The sequence below is a fragment of the Carcharhinus amblyrhynchos genome, chromosome 11 (genome assembly GCF_965287045.1).
Source record: "Carcharhinus amblyrhynchos chromosome 11, sCarAmb.v2.hapA, whole genome shotgun sequence".
Taxonomy (NCBI): Eukaryota; Metazoa; Chordata; class Chondrichthyes; order Carcharhiniformes; family Carcharhinidae; genus Carcharhinus; species Carcharhinus amblyrhynchos.
The window spans coordinates 15,153,492-15,175,664 of record NC_137334.1 but is presented as its reverse complement, the minus strand read 5'-3'; the positions used below and the strand labels follow the sequence as shown (position 1 = coordinate 15,175,664).

At 42.2% G+C, this 22,173-nt stretch overlaps 1 protein-coding gene across 1 annotated transcript in view; it reads right to left on the bottom strand.

Moving 5' to 3' along the window:
* Positions 1–22,173, bottom strand: part of ccnyl1 (cyclin Y-like 1) — a 78,047-nt gene that overhangs the window by 22,059 nt on the left and 33,815 nt on the right. Inside the window, exons 3-7 of the mRNA XM_080198596.1 lie at positions 21,596–21,630; positions 15,843–15,943; positions 14,088–14,123; positions 10,528–10,579; positions 7,905–8,024 (exon numbers count right to left, since the gene is read on the bottom strand). Of these exons, the coding sequence (XP_080054722.1) occupies positions 7,905–8,024; positions 10,528–10,579; positions 14,088–14,123; positions 15,843–15,943; positions 21,596–21,630 (344 nt within the window). The remainder of the gene's footprint in view (positions 1–7,904; positions 8,025–10,527; positions 10,580–14,087; positions 14,124–15,842; positions 15,944–21,595; positions 21,631–22,173) is intronic.

Genomic DNA, 22,173 nt, shown 5'->3' with positions numbered 1-22,173 from the left:
CTAAGTCATTAATGAATATTGTAAATAATTGAGGCCCAAGACAACTCCTTGTGGGACATCACCAGTCACAGCCTCCCAATTTGAATACTTACCCGTTGCTACAAATCCGTTTCCTGTTGTTCAACCAATTTTCTAATGATGTCAGGGGCAGCACGGTGGCATAGTGGTCAGCACTGTGGCCTCACAGCACCAAGGAACTGGGTTCGATTCCCAGATTGGATCAGTGTCTGAGTGGAGTTTGCACATTCTCCCTGTGTCTGCATGAGTTTCCTCCAGGTGCTTCAGTTTCCTCCCACAGTCCAAAGATGTGCGTGTTAGGTGGATTGGACATGCTAAATTGTCAATTAGTGTCTGTGGGACTGATAGAGTAAATATGTGGAGTTTAGGGACAAAGCCTGGATCGATTGTGGTTGATGCAGACACGATGCGTCGAACGCCCTCCTTCTGCACTGCAGGAATTCTACGAATCTATCTTCAATTCCATGGGCTTCCACCTTAGCTAACAATCTCTTGTGCAGGACTTTATGAAGTTTAAAGTTTATTTATGAGTGTCACAAGCTTTGTACTGAGATGCAGAGGGATCTGTCTGTGTCCTAGAGCATGAACTGCACAAGGTTAGCTTTGCTAATTTCTCTGCATTCTAATACAATGTTATCATTTATTGCAAAGGGAATTGAATACAAGAGTAGGGAGGTTATGCTTCAGTTATACAGAGCATCGGTTAGACCACATTTGGAGTACTGTGTAAAATATTGGTCTCTTTATTTAAGGAAGCATAAATGCATTAGGCGGCAGCATGGGTGGCACAGTGGTTCACACTGCTGCCTTACAGCACCAGGGACCTAGGTTTGATTCCCGATTTGGGTCACTGTCCAGGTGGCATCTGCACGGTCTCCCCACGTCTACATGGGTTTCCTCCCACAGTCCAAAAGACGTGCTGGTTAGGTGCATTGTCCATGCTAAATTCTCCCTCAGTGTACCTGAACAAGCGCCAGAGTGTGGATATTGGGGCATTTTTCAGAGTAACTTCATTGCAGTGTTAACGTGAACCTACTTGTGACACTAATAAATAAACAAAAAGCAGTTCAGAGAAGGTTTTCTAGATTAATACCTGGAATAGGCAGGTTGCTTTATGAAGAAAGGTTGAACAGTCTATATGTGTATCTGCTGGAGTTTACAAAAATAAAAAGCAACTTGACTGAAACATAGAAGATTCTGAGGGAACTTGACAGGATGGGTGTAAAAAGGATGTTTCCTCTTGTGGGGGCATCTAAAACTTATAGTTACTGTTTCAAAATAAGGGGTTGTCCATTTAGAACTAAAGAACTAGGGGCAAGAATAGGCCATCAGGCCCCTTGAACCTGCTCCGCCATTCAATAAGATTATGGTTGATCTCTTCGTGATCCACTTAACCGCCCACTCACATTAACCCTCAATTCCTTTACTATTCAAGAATCCAACTGTCCTTGTCTTAAAAACATTCAATGAGGTAGCCTCTACTGCTTCACTGGGCAGGGAATCCACAGATTCACAATCCTTTGTGTGAAGAAGTTCCTCCTCAACTCAGTCCTAAATCTGCTTTCCCTTATTGAGGCCATGGCCCCTAGTTCTGGTTTCACCCGCCAGTGGAAACAACTTCCCTGCTTCAATCTTATCTATTCCCTTCATTGTTTTGTATGTTTCTATAAGATCTCCCCTCATTCTTCTAAACTGCAATGACTATAGTCCCAGTCTACTCAGTGTCTCCTCATAAGCCAACCCTCTGAACTCCGGAATCAACCTAGCGAATCTCTTCTGCACCCTCTCCAGTGTCATCATTTCTCAAGTAAGGAGACCAAAAGCGTACACAGTACTCCAGATGTGGCCTCACCAACAGCTGCAATATAACCTCACTGTTTTCAAACTCCATCCCTCTAGCAATGAAGGACAAAATTCTATTTGCCTTCTTAATTACCTGATGCACCTGCAACATTTTGCGATTCATGCACGAGGACACCCAGGTCCCTCTACACAGCAGCACGTTGCAATTTCTTTTCATTTAAATAATTGTCCATTTTGCTGTTATTGCTACCAAAATGGATAACCTCACATTTACCAACACTGTACTCCACCTGCCAGACCTTAGCCCACTCACAAACTATCTATAGCCCTCTGCAGACTTTGTGTCCTCTGCACATTTTGCTCTACCACTCATCTTCATGTCATCTGTGAACTTTGGCCCACTAGACTTGGTCCCCAACTCTAAATCATCTATGTAAATTGTAAACAATTGTAGTCCCAACACTGATCCCTGAGGCACACCACTAGTCACTGATTGTCAGCCAGAAAAACATCCATCTACCCCCATTCTTTGCTTCCTGTTAGTGAAGCAATCCTCCGTCCATGCTAATACGTTACCCATAACACCATGCACGTTTATCTTACGCAGCCTTTGGTGCGGCACCTTGTTGAATGCCTTCTGGAAATCCAGATACACTACACCCACCGGTTCCCCATTGTCCACCGTGCTCATAATGCCCTCAAAGAATTTCAGTAAATTAGTTAAACATGACCTGCCTTTCATAAACCCATGCTGCATCAGCCTAATGGGACAATTTCTATGCAGATGTCTTGCTATTTCTTCCTTGATGATAGATTCAAGCAGTTTCCCCAGTTCAGAACTTAAGCTAACCAAAAAACATGAGGTAAAAACCTTTTCTCTCAGAGGGTCGCGAGACTTCAGAATTCTCTTCCTCAAAAGGGGGTTGAGGCAGTGGTCGCGCATACCTTTAAGGCAGTAGGAGATAGATTCTTGATAAACAAGGGAATGGAAGATTATCAAAGGTAGGCAAGAAATGTGAAAATGAGGGCTGAGTGGCCTACTCCTGCTCTTAATTCATATGTCTGTATGCTCTGCATTGACCTTTATAATTTGAAGTGCAAGAGTGCTTGGTTTATGCTGAGTGCATTATTTGTTTGAATGTGTGTTCAGGTATGTGTGATGTATGCCTTTAAGAAATGTATTTATGTCCTTGCGAAAGATATGTTAAAATTCAACTCTGTTTAAGCGATGCACTGTCTGCTCCAGGCAGCCTACATGCTAAGGATGCAGGGCAGTAACTGATGCTAGCTGAGGTGTTTATTTTAATCTGAGCTAATGCAGTTTTGTTTATTTTGTGGGTTGTCCTCTGGGGTTTCAGAATAAGGTTTGATTAGGTTGATTGACAGAGACCAAGTCATGTACTAATGGGAGGAGCTAAGATTGCAGAGACAGGCAGGCAGTTTTCTGCTTGGGTGTGCAAGGAGCTCTTTTCTCTCTCTTTGGACATTGCAGTTCAGGACCCACTAGAAAATAGGTATCTCTCTCCAGAGGTGTTTTGGAGGTTTGAGGACTAGCAGCCCATGTATCAGCATGTAAGCCTGTTGTTGTTTGCTAACTGATTTTTGAAGGAGAGTTCGAGTCTATGAGGGATATTGCTTAAATTGGAACTAAAAGAGTTAAACTAGCAGTTAAGCAGTATCTTATTTAATTGGGTAAAAGTGCTTTTTTTTCCCCTTTATAGTTTAACTGTATAGTTAAATAAAATTTATTTCGATAAAAGCCTTCTAGTGGGTCAATAGAATCACACCTGGTGTGAAATACCTTATCCTCACACGAATGCCAAAAATCAAAAATGGTTGGAATTTAACTTCTTAATATACCTTTGGAGTTTCTGATAACAACATGATAGAGAAAGAAAACCTCGCAACAAGGTGGTGATATTGCTCCCCTGTACTACATTTTAGCTTAAATTACTTATGTCTGCCAACTTGCACTGTGAATCTGGACAATTTAGTTCTGTCTTTGTTTAATTTACATTGGATTTACAGCAGATAAACAGATCTTTTGGCTCAACTATCTAAACTAGTTCTAGCCTACTCCACCTCACCTAACTTTATTTAACCACTTTGCTAAGCTGACCTGCTAAAGATTTTTTGTATGAGAACCCTCCAAGTCTCTCTTCTTACAAACCCCTTGAAATTGTATGTTTCGCTGTCACTCCCCATTCTTCCCGCCAAAATGTATCACCCTCAATGCAAGATTAAAGATTTGTTGGGCGATGGATATTGGATGAACACTCAGAGTGGGGGTTTACTGCCCTTCCAAGTGGTGCCAATGAGTTCTTTTGCGACTGGCTGGGAGGGTAGACAGCACCTTTGTCTGACGGCCTGTTGGGGAGTGTCACCTTTGATGATGCTGTGTCCTCTTGGTGCTGCATTGGAATGGGTGCTCAGGAATCCGCGCTAGGGTTTGGGGCCACTGCCCTCTGCCTGAGAGCTAAGAGCACTGCCACAAGGGCTAGCACTGCTGTCTCACTGTGCCAGGGTCCTGGGTTCAATTCTGTCCTTGAGTGACTGTGTAGAGTTTGCATGTTCTCTTTGTGATTTCTCTGTGTACGTTTCCTTTGGGTGCTCCAGTTTTTTTTCTCAATCCAAAGATGTGCAGGTTAGGTGGATTGGCCATGCTAAATTGCCCCTTAGTGTCAGGGGGTTTAGGAGGGTAAATAAGCGGGCTTACGAGGATAGGAACTGAATAGGGTTGTTGTCAGTGCAGGCTTGATGGGCTGAATGGCCTCATTCTGTACTGTAGGGATTCAATGAACACCTAGACAGCGAGTCAGGGAAGGAGCAGGGAGAAACTATGGTGTGAGGGAGGTGCAAACTGCTGGGGAACAGAATGGGAAATTAAGAAGGTGAGGCGTTTGTGTTGCATGTGAAAATGATCTGCAAATGAACTGTTAGATTAAAGATGATAAAATATGTAAAGAATTCAGAAAACAATTTTTGCCCCGAGTGTGGTTGGGATGCAGAACTTGATACCATGCGAGAGCAGTGAAGGTAAATAGTATAGACCAATTTAAAAGGAAGCTGGGCAAATACATTAAGGAGAGCGAAATAGAAAGATATCCTGATAGTGCTGGGTGAAGTAGGATGGGAATAGCATAGATCAGTGAGCCAAAAGACCTGTTGTCTGCTGTAAATCCAACATAAACTAAACAAACACAAAACTATTTCAAATAAATGGTCCAGATTCAAGGTGCAAGATTGTGGATGTGTAATTTTAGCTAAAATATGCTGCAGGAAAGCAATGCTACCACCTAGTGGTGAGGTTTTTAAAAATAAAAATACGAAAGCAAGTATCTCCAGTTGGGCGGCATGGTAGCACAGTTGTTAGCACTGCTGTTTCACAGCTCCAGGGACCTGGGTTCGATTCCTGGCTTGGGTCACTGTCTGTGTGGAGCTTGCACATTCTCCTTGTGTCTGCGTGGGTTTCCTTCGGGTGCTCCGGTTTCCTCCCACAGTCCAAAGATGTGTGGGCTGGGTTGATTGGCCACGCTAAATTGCCCTTAGTGTCCCGGGATGCATAGGTTAAAGGGATTAGTGGGTAAATACGTAGTGATATTGGGGATGGAGCCTGGGTGGGATTGTGGTTGATGCAGACCTGGTGGGCCAAATGGCCTCTTTCTGCACTGTAGGTTTCTATGATTGATTCTATGATTGCACTGCACGCCTCAACACTCCAACTTCCAACAACTAATGTATCCAGCATGAGTCACTCTTACACCTCAAATTATAAAAATTAATGCATAACTTCACAATAAAAAATAGAATCTTTAATGGGATACAATCGTACACAGTGCTCAACAAGTCTGCAGACTCTTTAAAAGAACTATCTTCAGGAAGCATAGTGGAGGATATGTCTATATCAACGGGGACGAAGTGGAAATATTCGAGAGCTTCAAGTTTCTAGGTGTGCAGATCAGCAACAACCTGTCCTAGTCCCTCCACACTGGTGCTTTAGATAAGACCACCAAAGCCTTTATTTTTTCAGAAGACTAAGGAAATTTGGCACGTCCACCGTGACTCTCACCAACGTTTATAGATGCACCACAGAAAGCATCCTTTCTGGTTATATCACAGCTGGGTATGGTTCCTGCTCTGCCCAAGACTGCAAGAACTTACAAAGGATTGTGAACAAAGCCCAGCCCATCACGCAAACCAGCCTCCCATCTACTGACTCCGACAATATTTTCCACTTCCTTGGAAAAGCAGCCAGCATTAAAACAAGGACTCCACGCACCCCAGACGTACTTTTTTCCATCTTCTTCTGTTAGGAAAATGATATAAAATCTGAGGTCACGTATCAACCGACTCAAACACAGCTTCTTCCCTGATGCTGTCAGACTTTTGAATGGACCTACCTTGCACCAAGTTGATCTTTCCCTACACCCTAGCTATGACTAACACTACATTCTGCACTCTTTCCTTCCCTATGAACGGTATACTTGTCGTATATAGCGTGTAAGAAACAACACTTTTCACCGTGTACTAATACGTGTGACAATAATAAGTCAAACTTTCCTGGCTCCATTTTCCCTTACTCGTTTCCAATAACTCTGTGACTGTTTCCTTTTCAAGTATATATCCAATTCCCTTGTGAAACTGTTATTGAATTTGCTTCCACTATCCTGTCAGATTGGGGGTGGGGGGGCAGGCAAAGAGGAGATTGCAGGAGAGCCACGCTGTCTAAGCTTTTTGCCTTGCACTCATCAGGACCAATCACAAGTAAATGGAACAATAATTTATTGTATGAGAAAAGAGAGGGCTTCTTGGTTGCAAGTCAACCAAGTGTGCCCTGCAACATTCTCCATAGTAACAACTCTACCAGACTTGTTTGGCGACTAGTCAGCGCTCTCTTCTCACGCAATATAAATTGTTGCTCTCTTTAATTGTTGTGATCTGTGAGTTCAAGATGAAAAGCTTCAACAGCATGTCCCTTTTCTTTAGCAATAAAAATAACCTCTCATCTCTCCCTGGTTCATTTTAAGCAATTATCTCAGGCACTGACCGTTCCATCCGTGAAATCCATTCCTCCCTATTTATATTCCATCAAACCCTGTCATAGTTTTAAACAACATCTTCAGTAAATCATTCTTTGAAATCCTGTACACCAAGGAGAACAATTCCAACTTCTCTAATCTCTCTAAAAAAAGTATAAATCATGGACGATTTTGTGAAGTGGTATTAAGAGCACAAAGGCTTTAATCAAGAACTACTTCTGCAATACTTTATCAGTTGGCAGGAACCTTCATTTTTCAACGGAAACATCAAAAAAATGCAGGAGAGAACAAGGGTGATGAATTGACGCTGGATTCACTGACAGGTGCTTGTGTGTGTATGCAGGGGGCTGGATAAATGCCACAGTAACTGGCTGAAAACATGAAGAGGGAAGCCCTTAACAGAAATGTAAGCCCCTGCAATGCTATGAATAGATGGTAACCAAGTACATGCAAGAGCAAATCCGACGTGCTGATCTGCCCAAGTATCGACACAGTCACAACTTGGGAAGGCAGTACATACTGACAGCCTTTTTTGCTTAAACACCATAAATTGTAGAACCATTGACAGAATTGCAACAAACAGAACGCTAAGTTAGAAATGGGTGAAATTCTGATGAATGCCCACTCTTTTATGATTAGTTAACATTAGAAATATCCTGTAATCAGGACAGGGAACCCTCTTCAGCTTAGTGGGGTGGGGAAATATTTAGGAGTATTCTGATTCATGATTAGCGACCAGAGGCACGCAAGTGGGATTAGGTGGGAAGTCAGGTGCTTGAAACGTGTCAGTGCAGACTCAATGGGCTGAAGGGCCTCTTCTGCACTACATGTTTCTAGGAATTGGAACTTCACTGATTTTGAGCACAATGAATCTTCTGGAAACAAAACTGCGAAGAGCTGAATTGAACGTGAACGGGGCACAGGTATTTTGTTTTGATCGGGTACAGGTTTAATCATTGGCACAGTGTCCTCAATTGGTGTCCTTAAACAGTGCGAGGTGATGCATCGTACAATGGATGCATGGCATTGGTGCAATTTCCTTACCAGTGTCACGATCGCACATTCTGCAGTCAACTGGGCAGCACCGAAAAGGGTCCGTACAAACCGATATATATGTTTATGTTCTGGGTCACGTTTATAATAATCTACTGGCACCTCTTCTCTCTGTAATGAGAAGATACAAAATCTCAAAAACGTGTATTGGCAACACAGTACAAGAATAGGAACTGCGCTTTGATTCTCTCTTCACTAATCAGCTCACTGGTGGCTAACAAGTCACCTCACCATTAACACTCAGGTCTTCTTGGCAACTTCCTACTTGTGACCTTCTAACCAGCTGCCTGATGGGTGAGTTACAAAGGCCATTAAAATGACACTCCCCAGTTATCCACAGATTAGGCAGTGTTCAGAGAACTGCTACAGCTGCGTTTCCACCAGTGATGGCATGGTCACCTCGGCTCTTTGTTCATCGAACCATAGTGTGCAGATGGAGGTCATTTGGCCCATCAAATCTGCACCAGCCACAATCACACAATCCCTAGCTGGTCCCCCGACATGAACAAGCAATTTAGCATGGCCAATCCACCTAACCCGCACATCTTTAGCCTGTGGGAGGAAACCGCAGCACCCGGAGGAAACCCATGCACAGGTGATGCCAACTGGGTAACTGGCTGTGAGGAATATCACAGCTAGGGGAGGCAATGGCCTTGTGATATTTTAATCCAGGAAGTCAGCTATTGTTCTGGGGGCCCCAGATTTGAATCCTGCCACGGAAGATGGTGGAATCTGAATTCAATGAAAGATATCTGGAATTAAGAACCTACTGGTGATTATGAAATAATTGTCAATTGTCAGAAAAACCTATCTGGTTCACTAATTTCTCTTAGGGAAGGAAATCTGCTGCCCTTACCTGGTCTGGCCTATGCGCGACTCCAGCAATGTGGTGACTCTCAACTGCCCTCTGGCAACTAGGAATGGGAAATAAACGCTGGCCAGACAGCAACACCCATGCCTCACAAATGAATAAAAAAAGGCTAGAACCAGCTTTCATCCCACATACAACAGGCTTTCCAGTAGGAGTGAATGGATAGTAAATCAAGAGTGGAATTCATCGAATGGCTTGGCAACACCAATGTGTGGCATACTGTGTCTCAACACTACCTGTCACCATTGTTGTTTTTAAATGAAAGCATCTGGAATGTTTCATAACGTCACAGCTGAAATAATGTGCAATTTGCAGCAGGCCATGTAACAATCAAGAGTTCTGCACAAGGCAGAATCAGCGACACTCACACTGGGGCACACAGGGGGGAAAACAAATCAGGAAATAGACTGAAATCCAACCTTCTTGTTGAAACGGAGTAAATAAACTGGTTGGCATGGTACTAAATCAGAGCTCTTATTTCTGATCACTATCCAGCTACTCCAACAGAAGTGTTTGGTTGCTGAATTACATCTCCATTTATTTAGCAGTTGGAAATGGGTGCACCAGCAATCTGACTCCATTTGGCAGGGTGATAATAATATCGAAGGAGGGTAAGGGAAAGAGGTGAAGAGCGAGTACAACATAAGAACGACTTTGGCATCGTGGTTAGCACTGCTGCCTTCAGCGCCAGGGACCCAGGTTCGAGTCTAAGTGGGTTTCCGCCGGATACTCGGTCTTCCTCCCACACTCCGAAAGACATGCTGGTTAGATGCATTGGCCATGCTAAATTCTCCCTCAGTGTACCCAAACAGGTGCTGGAGTGTGGCGACCAGGGGATTTTCACAGTAACTTCATTGCAGTGTTAATGTAAGCCTCCTTGTGAAACTAATAAACAATTGGGACATGCTGTTGAAGTTGTACAAGACATTGGTAAAGCCACACATGGAACATTGTGTACACTTCTGGTCATCCTATTAAAAAAATGGATATTATTAAACCAGAAAGAGTGCAGAAAAGGTGCTATCGGGACTTGATGGTTTGAGTTATAAAAAGAGGCTGGATAGACTAGGACATTTTTCCCTGGAACTTAGGTGGTGATCTTATAAAAGTCTATAAACTAACAAGGAGCAGAGATAAGTTAGACAGTCAACATCTTTTCTCAAAGGTAGGGGAATCTAAAACTAGAGGGGGCATAGGTTTAAGGTAAGAGGGAAGAGATACAAAATGGTCCAGAGGAGCAATTTTTTTTCACACAAAGTGTCTGCAACAAGCTGCCAGAGGCAGCAGTAGAGGCGGGTACAATTTTGTTTTTTAAAAAGCATTTAGACAGTTACGTGGATAAAATGGCTATAGAGGGACATGGGCCAAATGTGGGCAACTGGGACTAGCTTACTGGCAAAAATTGGGTGCCATGGACAAGTTGGGCAAAGGACCTGTTTCCATGCTGTGAACCTCTATAAATAAACAAATTATACGATATAGTATAAAAGGGAAAATTCAAAACAACTGGACATGTATGGTATTTTCTGAACTTTAGGATTGCCAGGTTACCAGGTTAGAATGCTCCAGTCCCATACACTCCAATGTACAATACTAGCGTATGGATGATCACCAGCGCATCTAGCTTCACTCAAGTGACTCAATAAGCTCAAGGAATTTAGTTGGCCTTTCAAAATACATAATCCTGTTCATTTTGTGATTGGTTAATGTGGTTAAAATTTCAACAAAGAGGGAAGCACTTACCGTCAATGGGTGATTTTTCTCATCAAAAATATCTATCGATCTGTCTGAATCTCTGGAGGAAGAACACAAGTCGCATTTACTACTTTTAGCACCTGTGACTTTCTATCTAAACTCTGTTGATCTTTCAACTAACTTTGCTGCCACCCTCTGGAGCTCCTTGGCATGGCATTGCCACCTTGGTCCACACTTTATAAAACCTCCTTAAAATTCTCTATTCCAAATAAGTTTTTCCCCCCTCTGTAAAACCCAGTGCTCTCTGCTCAAGATGTTTTTCCTGCATGAAATACAAATTACATGAAATCTGCAGCACAGAAACAGGACATTTAATCTCCACTGGCGATTACACTCCAAGTGGACCAGACCCACACTTCAGCTGCCCTATCAACACCGAGTTCTATTCCAATTCTCCTTTATGTACATATCTTGCCTCCCATCACATGGGCATATGATGCTCACTTCAACTACTTCATAAGGTAGCGACTTCTAGATTCTCTGTGCAATTAAGTTTCTCCTGAATCATAGAATGGAATCATCTAATTATTGTAGCTTGGGATGGCACAGTGGTTAGAGTGTGCCAACTCCACACAGACAGCGACCGAAGTTGGGATTTGATCCCTGGCACTGAGACAGCACCTGTCTCAGTGCTAGGGATCAATTCCCAACTTCGGTAGAGTTTGCACATTTTGCCGGGTGCTCCAGTTTCTTCCCACAGTCCAAAAATGTGCAGGTTAGGTGCACTGGCTATGCTAAGTTCTCCCTCAGTGTACCTGAACAGGCGCTGGAGTGTGGCGACTAGGGGGATTTTCACAGTAACTTCACTGCAGTGTTAATGTAAGCCTACTTGTGATTAATAAATAAAACTTTAAACACAGAAGGCAATTCGGCCTGTTGAACCTACGTTAACTCTCTGCAACGGCAACTCAGCTAGTCTCACTCCCAGGGATACCCCATTAGATTCCTTAGTGACCTTCTTAAATTATTCTTATTAGTGCAAGCGTCACAATTCTGTGTATGCTAAAACTGTGAACTGGAGTGAAAGTAATACAGTAACCCTTTGGAAGGCAAACTAAAAAAGGAGGAACTCTGCTGTTCCTCTCCAGTTGAAGTCTTTATAGCTGAATGTAGTTTTCGCAATAAATTACTTCTTTTTTTTGCTAATCTCCATTCTAAGTTCCAGCTTGATTGATGAACTCTGCCAGCGCCACTCTGAAACCAACATTGAGGCAGCGACTGAGCAATTTTGATCATCTTACTTGTACTTTCCTCTGCCAGATTAACTGAACATTTTTAAATTATAGATTTTGTTAGAGAAGGGTATTTATGGATATAGAATCAGGACAGGTAAATTATTTATTTGCAGAACCACTTGAGCCTATTCCAATATTCCTCCCAGCCTACCCCCCATTTCTTCCAATAGCTTAATCACCAAAACTAATAATTGGAGAAAAACAGGCATGAAATGGTCTGACAAGACATGATAGAATAACCCACTTAAAAGGGAGTGTAGAGAAAATACAATTATTTGTATTAACTTATACAACCAATGCTGGCATTTTCTCAACAAAAGAATGGTAAGAAGTCTCAAACCATCAGGTTAAAGTCCAACAGGTTTATTTGGAGCACTACTCTTTCATCAGGTGAGTGGCTATAGGGGTAAAGGATGATGAAGGAGCAGCGCCCCGAAAGCTCGTGATTCCAACTAAACCTGTTGGACTTTAACCTGTGTTGTGAGACTTCTTACAAATGTGTGGATTAGGTTGATTGTCCCTTAGTGTCCAAAGATGTGCACGTTAGGTGGATTGACCATGCTAAGTTGCCTATTAACGTCCAAAGATGCACAGGTGGGTAAATACATGGAGTTATGGGGTTAGAGCCTGGGTAGAATTGTGGACAGTGCAGACTTGATGAGCCAAATGGCCTCCTTCAGCACTGTAGGGATTCTATGTTCCGTTTTGGGGCTTTGACATTTTATCGTTGGACACACTGGATTTTCTTATAGTGTTGATGAAAGTATACAGAGGGAAATATCATAAGACGTAGCAGCAGAAGTAGGCCATCAAGTCTGCTTCGCCATTCAGTGAGACCATGTGCAATCTGAGATAATCCTCAGCTCCAATTTCCCACCTTATCCTTATAATCCTCGATTCCCCTACCTTCAACTTCATTAGTTTTAGAATTTGCTCCTCCCATTAAACTTCCTTTGCAATAAGAATAGCTCTAGCCTCCTATGACACTTTTTATAGAGGACAAATAGTCTTACATTGTCTTTCACAACCTCAGGATGTCCGACAGCACTTCACAACCTATGAAGTATATTTGAAGTTATGTTGTAATGCAGAATACAGTGACTATACTTGAAAAGCACTTCATCACTTCGTAAGTGTAGTGATCACTGCATGTGGCCTCACTAATGCTTTGTGCTTCACTTCTCCTGCGTTTTATGAACATACAAACTACATTTAATTTTTGCAAATGCTGTCATGTTAAAGTGTAAAGTTGGTTTATTAGTATCATAAGTAGGCTTACCTTAACACTGCAATGAAGTTACTGTGAAAATCCTCTAGTCGCCACATGCTGGCACCTCTTTGGATACACTAAGGGAGAATTTAGCACGGCTAATGCACCTAAGCAGCATGTCTTTCAGACTGAGGGAGGAAACCACACAAACAGTGGAGAGCGTGTAGACTCCGCACCGACAGTGACCCAAGCCGGGAATCGAACCCGGGTCCATGGCACTGTGAGGAAACAGTGCTAACCACCATGCCTGCCATGAACGACAAGACAGAACAGTGCACTTGACATGTCTGCCTTTTTCCTTAACTGAGGGTTTCCTTCCACCTGTGGTTGTAGGGTACCTTTTGTCAATAAAAGCATTAGGTTCCTCCAACTAAAAAAAAATTACACCAGCATTTGACACATCTCCATTCGACTCCTCCAATGGTCTCCTGGCCAGTCTCTCATTTTCTACCTTCCATAGACTTCAGCTCATCTTAAATTGCTGCCTGTATCTTGCGCCATTCATCTGTTCCTCTCTTCCCCCTTCTCCAAAGCCGAAGTTGGCTTTGAGTGAAGCAATATCTCAATTTTAAATTCACAGATCACTTCATGGTTTGCCCCTCTCCATCTCTGTAACTGCCTCCAGCCCTCAGCAGCACCATATTCCAGCAATTCTGGCCTCTTGTACAGCCCATATGTCATCTCTTCACCACTGATAAAACACCATAACATTTTACTATGCTAAAGAACCTCCATAAATGCAAGTTGCTGAAGGGGTGAAAAAAACTCTTATTTTTGCCCCATTAAGATTTGTTGATGGCAGTTATCAGGGTTCCACAGGCCTTCTGGTGGAGGAGACACCACAGGAGGCTACAGATACAATGCCCTGGAGACTAATTTGATTTTCAAAACTAACTTCCTGAAAATTGGCAGTGGATAATTGGCTGAGTACTGACATCCATACTGTGGAACAAACCCTACTTTCTTGTGAAGTCACACAAACTAAGTGCTACAAGATGGCATTAGATAACTGGTAAGAACAATTTGAGAAAGAGTAAGATTACCTGTTCTTTGTGTGATAATATATTGCAAGCGTAACGCTGTAAGGGGAAAAACCATTTAAACTGTTAAACAAATGCAAATTCACACTATCTATAGCCCAACAAATACAACATCCATACTTTCTCACCAGTACGTCCCTTCCCAAAAAAAACTGTTTGCATTCATGCCATCTAACTGGTTCCACCAAGTTACTGTTGAACAAGGCTTCCTCATAGAACTGTTACTGATCTATGCACATCTGTACTTAAAGCATAAGTGAAGCACAGTTTACAAGATGATACGCCACAAGTAACTTGCCAACAGAATGGGAAGACTGGCATAGTGCCCTTCACATTCTCCAGACATCTCAAGGCACTTTGTGACCCATGAATTATTTTAAAACTTGGCAGTCATTGTTATGTAGCCAAATGCGGCAGCCAACTTGCAGATGGCAAAATCCCATAAAGAGGAAAGGTGATTAATGATAAATTAATCTGTCCCTGGTGGTGCTGGCAATAGGGATAAAGACAAGCCAGTTAACTGGCAAAACCCAGCTTCAAGCAGTACCAAGGAATCTTTCATACTCAACTCGAGCTGCCTCCAGTTGAGTATGGAGTTTAATCCAAAAAAGGGCACCTCCATTCTGTTGGCCCAAATGATGAGTTTGTGTCCTAGATTAGGGCTTGAATCCACAACCTTCTGACATTGAGGTGAACATTCTACCCATGGAGCCAAGGCTGATGTTTGAATCAAGGATTGAAGGGTAAATGGAAATTGGATTATAAAAGCCCTTCATTTTAGATTTACTATAAGTAGATGAGGTTAAGGTAATTATAAAGTGCCTTAAATATAGTGAGAACTCACAATGTGCCTGGAACAATATATGCAAAAGTATTATAAACCACAATTTAACCAAGTATTATGAAATTAAATTGCATTCTTCGTGTGTTTTGTAAACCTTGGCCAATGAGCGATCCAACTGCTCAACGTGATAGGAAACACAGTGGCAGACCAAATTCTTTTAGTACAATAGAATACAGACAGGTGTTTTTTCTTGTCAGCTTGGGATATACAGGAGCAAGTTTAACTAAAGGTTTGGAATGTATGGGAGTATATTCACTCCTAGGTAGCGAGGCTGGTCCAGTCTCTCAAGCTGATAAGAGGCTGGATTCAGGCAAAAGAATTACTCCTTTCGCCAATTTAAATTCACACATTAGCTGTGGCTTTGAATATGCTGGAAGTACATGGGTTAGGTTTCCTAACTAATGGGGTAGAAACCTTAAGGTGCAATGAGCTAACGATCTCCTACTTCTGTTGACAGATGGAATGTTATTGGTTAGGGTAATAATGTATAATATTGTAATTGGACCCTCCAGTTTGGGTGACAGACTGGGCAGGATATCGAAGTATTCAGGACAGTATATCAATTTTACATTTGTAGAGTTAAGATAGAGATGATAGACGGTAGTCATCGGCTATTCTCTCTCCGATGGATGCATTAGCAATTAAAATTTCTTTTCATTCTTTAATTACATGCTGACTTTTGTAGTCTGTGTATTGCTTGAGCGAGTCAACTGAATACAAGACATCTCAGTGGGACACCTGAGAAAATTCCTCTTACAAGGATCATTTATTCAGATAAATCACAACAGTTCATATCAAGAAGTTGTAAATAAAAAAAAGCCATGTTTTTAGTGCACCACAACTAGATAAAGAAACTCCACACGTACTTTAAATCTAGTCTGACAGGAAGAGAATTGAATTTGTTGATCACCTACCATTTAATTGTGCTCTTCAGGTTAGGTTGGCTTACAGTACTGTCATCAATAAATATTGTTGAACATGAGCTGTATTTTTTAGTGAGTTGACCAGGAGATACCTGTGTAAATAAATTAAATCAAATCAGAACGATTACTCTTTATTTCCGCACAACAGTACAAGACACTGATTACTATAACTATATGCCGTTACCATAGAGGGAGTGCAGCGAAGGTTTACTAGGCTGACTCCTGTGATGGCAGGTCCGTCATGAGGAGAGAGAGAGTCGGTTAGGATTGTATTCATTGGAGTTTAGAGTGAGAGGAGATCTCATAGCTTATAAAATTCTAACAGGGTTAGACAGGGTAGATTCAGAAATAATTTTCCTGATGGTGGGGGTATCCAGAACTAGGGATCATATTTTTGAGGATAAGGGTTAAACTTTTTAGGACTGGAGATGAGAAATTTCTTCACCCAGAGAGTGGTCAATGTGTGGGATTCACATCACAGAAAGTAGTGAGGCCAAAATGTTGTCTGATTTCAAGAAGGAATTAGATATAGCTCTTGGGGCTAAAGGGATAAAGAGATAAGGGGGAAAAGGGGGAGGATCAGGATATTGAATTTGATGATTAGCCATGATCAAAATGAATGGCAGAGCTGGCTTGAAGGGTCAAATGGCCTACTCCTGCTTCTAGTTTCTATGTTTATGTTTCTATGACATGTAGGTATGAACCCTCATAATGCAAAAGCCAAACACTGTGGGTTTAAATTTCGAGTATGAATAATTATAGTTATTAGCCCCATATCACATTGAAATTCCTTAAACTGCCTTAATGAGTCATGATGCAGGAACATGCAAAAGCTATTCTATTATCAGCAACACTTCGCCAATAGCTATAGCCTGCTCATTCATCCTTCTTCACGTTGAGAGAATACAAAACATTCAGAGATGTGCGAGGCAAGTGCTTTACTCAGAGGGTGGTGAAATATCTGGGATGCCCTGTCTGGAGAGGTGGTGGGAGCAGGTACGATAGCGGCATTTAAGGGGCATCTAGATGATGAATAGGATGGGAATGGAAGGGTACGAATTCCGTAAGTGCATACTGTTTTAGGTCAGATGGGCATCATGATCGATGCAGGCTTGGAAGGCCGAAGAGCCTGTTCCTGTGTTCTACTGTTCTTAGTCCTTTATGATATTGGAAGAATTCCCTGCTAAAAAATCTACCTCTTTGACCAGACCTTTGCTCACTTATCCTAACATCTCTTTATATAGCTCAGTGCCAAATTTTGTTTACTAATCAGTCCTGTGAATATATTGTATACAAAAAGTAGACTGTATTGGGATATCTTTGAACTTGTATAATGTCTGAAATGATACTTGAAATTTGTACATCTGATGTGCTAAGTGTAATTTTACCATGTTAAAGCATGGTGACACAGTGGTCAGCACTGCTGCCTCACAATGCCAGGGACCCGGGTTCAATTCTGGCCTTGGGTCACTATCTGTGTGGAGTTTGCACATTTCCCTGTGTGTGTGGGTTTTCTCTAGCTTTCTCCCACAGTCCAAAGATGTGCCGGTTAGGTGAATTGCTAAATTCTCCCTCTATCAGGAGGATTAGCAGGATAAATATGCGGGATTATGGGGATTGTTGTTGGTGTGGTCTCAATGGACCGAATGGCCTCCTGCACTGTAGGGATTCTATGATGCTATAAAGCTGCTACATAAATGCAAGCTGCTGTTCGAATAGTTCCTTTGGACTTTACTTATCTTCTTGAGCCACCTTGTGTTTAACAAAATACTCAAGAGGAGGCTATTTAATCTTTACAACCCTCCCCCAATATTTTGATAACTTTTCTCAAACAAATGTGAACAGGCCTCATCCACACTCTTTCAGTGAAACTATCACAAACTTTCTGTTAGTCAAAATAGTTTCAATCTTGCTCAGTGCTCTCTATTACTGGGGATCATATCCTTGATAATATTTAAAAGATAGCGATTGAGTTGGATCTCCATCGCCATCTATAGAAACATACAAGATTATGAAGGGAATAGATAAGATAGAAGCAGGGAAGTTGTTTCCACTGGAGGGTGAAACTAGAACTAAGGAACATGGCCTCAAAATAAGGGGGAGCAGATTTAGGACTGAGTTGAGGAGAAACTTCTTCACAAAGGATTGTGAATCTGTGGGATTCCCTGCCCAGTGAAGCAGTTGAGGCTATCTCATTGAATGTTTTTAAAGGAAGGATAGATAAATTTTTAAACAGTAAAGGCATTAAGGGTTACGATGAACAGGTGGGTGAGTGGAGCTGAGTCCATGAGAAGATCAGCCATGATTGTATTAAATGGCAAAGCAAGCTCGAGGGACCAGATGGCCTACTCCTGCTCCTGGTTCTTATGTTCTTATGATGACTGCCAGCCAAGGAGAGCAACGATTAAATCTTTCTTTTACCTGCAGCATTGTCCTTGTTTGATATTTCATTACATTCAAAAATTAAAATGCCTCAGAAATCCACATCGATGTCCAAGGCTCGTAATGCAGAACCTCACAAACAATACCAGTTCTGAAATTTCTAGAAATGTTGTTCTAGAAGCAGTAGTTTGGAGAGTGAGTGTGAAGAGTTCTGTGGGATCCACTACGATTGCAAGACATCCAGAATCTAAATGTTTGTATATTACTGTCCCTATGTCTCAATGAGCATTGCCAACCTTCTTGTTTACTCCCAGTGTCACCAGGAGTTAAAGCTTAACCCCCTGGGCACTGCTGCAAGAAATCCTGGAGAAAAATCATAGAGGCATTTGAAAAGAGATATGGTAAGCTTCCCTAATATTCTTAAAACATTTTATTCAGAGGGGCTAAGTGGGATTATTGCTAAAGTGTAAAGTTTATTTCATCACAAGTATGTTTACATTAACATTTTAATGAAGCTACTGTGAAAATCCTCCAGTCACCACACTCTGCTGCCTTTCAGGTACACTGAGGGAGAATTTAGCATGGCCAATGCACGCAACCAGCGCATCTTTCGGACTGTGGGAGGAAACCAGAGCACTTGGAGGAAACCCATGCAGACATGGGGAGAACATACAGACTCCGTACAGACAGTGAACCAAGCCAGGAACTGAACCTGGGCCTCTGGCAAGGCAGCATTGCTAACTATTGTGTCACTGTGCTGCTAGACTATTAATCCAGAAACTCAATTATTGTTCTGGGAACCTGGGTTCTAATCCCGCCACAGCAGATGACGGAATTGAGAATCTACTTATGACCATGAAACCACTGTCGATTATTGGAAAAACCCTTGCGGTTCACTAGTGTCCTTTAGGGAAGGAAATCTGCTGTCTTTACCTGGTCTGGCCTACATGTGACTTCAGAGCCACAGCAATGTGGCTGACTCTCAACTACCTTCTGAAATGGGGATCTGAGCGTTGCTGGCTGAGCCAGTATTTATTGCTCAACCCTGATTGTCCTTCCGAGGGCATTTGAGAGTCAACCACTTTGCTTTAGTTACATGTAGAATCAGAGGTTTACAGCATGGAAACCGGCCCTTAAGCTCAAGTTGTTCATGCCGCCCAGTTTATTACCACTAAACCATTCCCAATTGCCTGCATTTGGTCCAAATTCCTCTATATCCATCTCACCCATCTAACTGTCTAAATGCTGTTTAAAAAAAACAAAATTGTACCCACCTCTACGACTGCCCTTTGGCAGCTCGTTCCAGACACTCACCATCCTTCGCGTGAAAAAAAACGCCCCTCTAGATCCTTTTGTATCACTCCCCTCTCACCTTAAACCCATGCCCTCTAGTTTTAGACTCCCCTACCTTTGGGAAAAGATATTGACCATCCAGCTGATCTATGCCCTTCGTTGTTTAATAGATCACCCCTAAGCCTCCTGTGCTCCAGGGAAAAAAGTTCCAGCTATCCAGCTTCTCCTTATAGCTCAAATCATCAAGTCCTGGTAGCATCCTAGTGAATCTTTGTAGTTTATTAGTATCCTTTCTATATTAGGATCACCAGAGAACCAGGTAAGGACGGCAGATTTGAACTGTTAGCCTGGCTCCCACATTCCCACATCAGTGAACTAGGTGGGCTTTTCTGACAATCAACAATGGTTTTATGGTCATCTTTTAATTTTAGATTTTAAGTGATTGCAAAAGTCACCATCTGTCCTGGTAGATTTGAACCCAGGTCCCCAGAGCATTATTTTGGGTCTCTGGATTGCTGGTCCAGTGATATTACCACTATGCTACTGCCTCCTCAGGCCATTGTTGTAGTAAAATGTCCTAAAGTACTTCATAGGACCATTATAAAACAAAGTCTGACACCAAGGCAATATAAGGAGATAATGGGGGAGTGGGTATGGGGAGAGTGAGAACAGCATTGTGTTCTTTAATGCCTTTGTTAGACCTGTCCTGCAGCTGGCTTTGTGGAAGGTGCTGCAACTGCCTCTGCGGGTGTGGGGGAGGGGACAGTATGCCTTTGTGGCACCAGCTTAACACAGCCTCTCTCTCTCTCTAGTACCAGCTCCTAGACCTGCCATTTTGCACAGTCAGAAAGCAGCATTTAACAAGTCAATTTCTGTACCTCCAGTGCAATGTTATCACCAATTACATTTTTCTCATACCCTTTATCATTCCAAAGGAATCCTCCCCTTCACAACAGTCCAGTTCACTCTTACAGCGCCCCCAAAACCCACTCCCCTTTGAGCACAAGTAGAGGAAATGCAACATGTCCTGTCTTTCCTTTCCCAATCCAGGGCCCAAACACTTCTTTCAGGAAAAGCAGTAGTTTCTTATGTGCTTTTATACTAACAAAACATTTTTTGTGCTTTAACAATAACTTTGAAGCTTCAATTGCTGTAAAGTGCTTGAGGATATTCTGAAGTTGTGACAGCCTTTTTATATAATGTTAGTAACTGGGCAGTCCAATAGGCTGTTACGTTGCATCTTCATATCTGGGATGAAGCCATGCAAACGATTTCTCGCTGCTTGCCTGTCTTCCTATAGGAAACAGGTTTGAACTGTCCAAACGTGGCTCCTCATATGAACTGGTCTCAGCACTGCGCACTGCTCAGTTTTCCTACTGCTGCTCTGTACCCTCACCTTTTATTTGGTTGAGAAGCAAAGGCCATCACCATGAGAATGCACCAGAGAATACTGGTGAGTGAATGTTGTGCTATGAAATGCCTCTCTTTGGAAAAAAGTGGAAATGCTAATCTATTCTTAAAGTAAACGGGTTGAGTCTCAATTAAAATCACAGTGGCAACAATATTAAGAATTCGTGTACTAATGTCCTATGGTAATGATTTCACAGTGTCCAAGATTTAATCCATCGCTACAGTAAAGAAGGAGATCATTTGGCCCATTGAGTCTGCAATGACTCTCCAACAGAATCCCATGAGGCCCAATGCATAATTCTGCACATTTACCCTGCTAATCCCCCTAATTTACACATCTTTACATTGAGGGACAATTCAGTGTGGTCAATCCACCTAAGCTGTATATCTTTGGACTGTGGGAGGAAACCCATGCAGACACGGCAAGAACACACAAACCACAAAGATAGTGACCCACGCCGGGAATCAAACCTGGGTTCCTAGTGCTGTGAGGCAACAGTGCTAACCAATGTGTCACCATGCCGAGAGCTCGGGGAGAATGAAATGAAATTGACAAAATGTTGTAGCTTAAAGAATTAAATTCTAAAAAGTGTGACAAAATACTAATAGCCCGCGAGGGTGAAGCAGACACACAGCTTGTCTAAAGCAATTGCACTTACGTGGTTTATATGATTGCTCTTTCTTTTCTCTCTCACTGTTTCAAAACAAAGGAAACACATTTTAAAATTTGTGAGCAAACTAAAGCAAATCTATTTGGAGCCAAATGTAGACCTATATCAGTGACCCTTCATCCCACTCTTCAGTGCTTCTGAGAGGGGGTTAGAGGTCTTTATGGAAAAAAAACTACCTCTTCCAACCTACCTGGTGCCAGCAATCACCTGGGGCAATGCACTGCCTGGGATAACATCACCTACACTTACCTGACATTTTGTCTGGAGAAGCAAGATATGCTATCCTGTGGATTCCTTCAAGCGCAAGACCTCGATTACTTAGGCAAGAAATTCAGAGTTTCCATACTTCTTTTAAAGAAAAGTCTAACTCTCCATATCACAGGATCAGAAAATATATATGTCATTTAACTAAATCCTCACTAACGAAACGCTTCATTTACATTTCATATATTGAATAACTTGTGCTCAGATACAACACGATTGCTGGGATTCACTGGCTTCACCCAAGGCATTTTTCTTGGCAGCGGGAGACTGTGCGCTGTGGGCAGGAGGTGGGATCTTTTGGT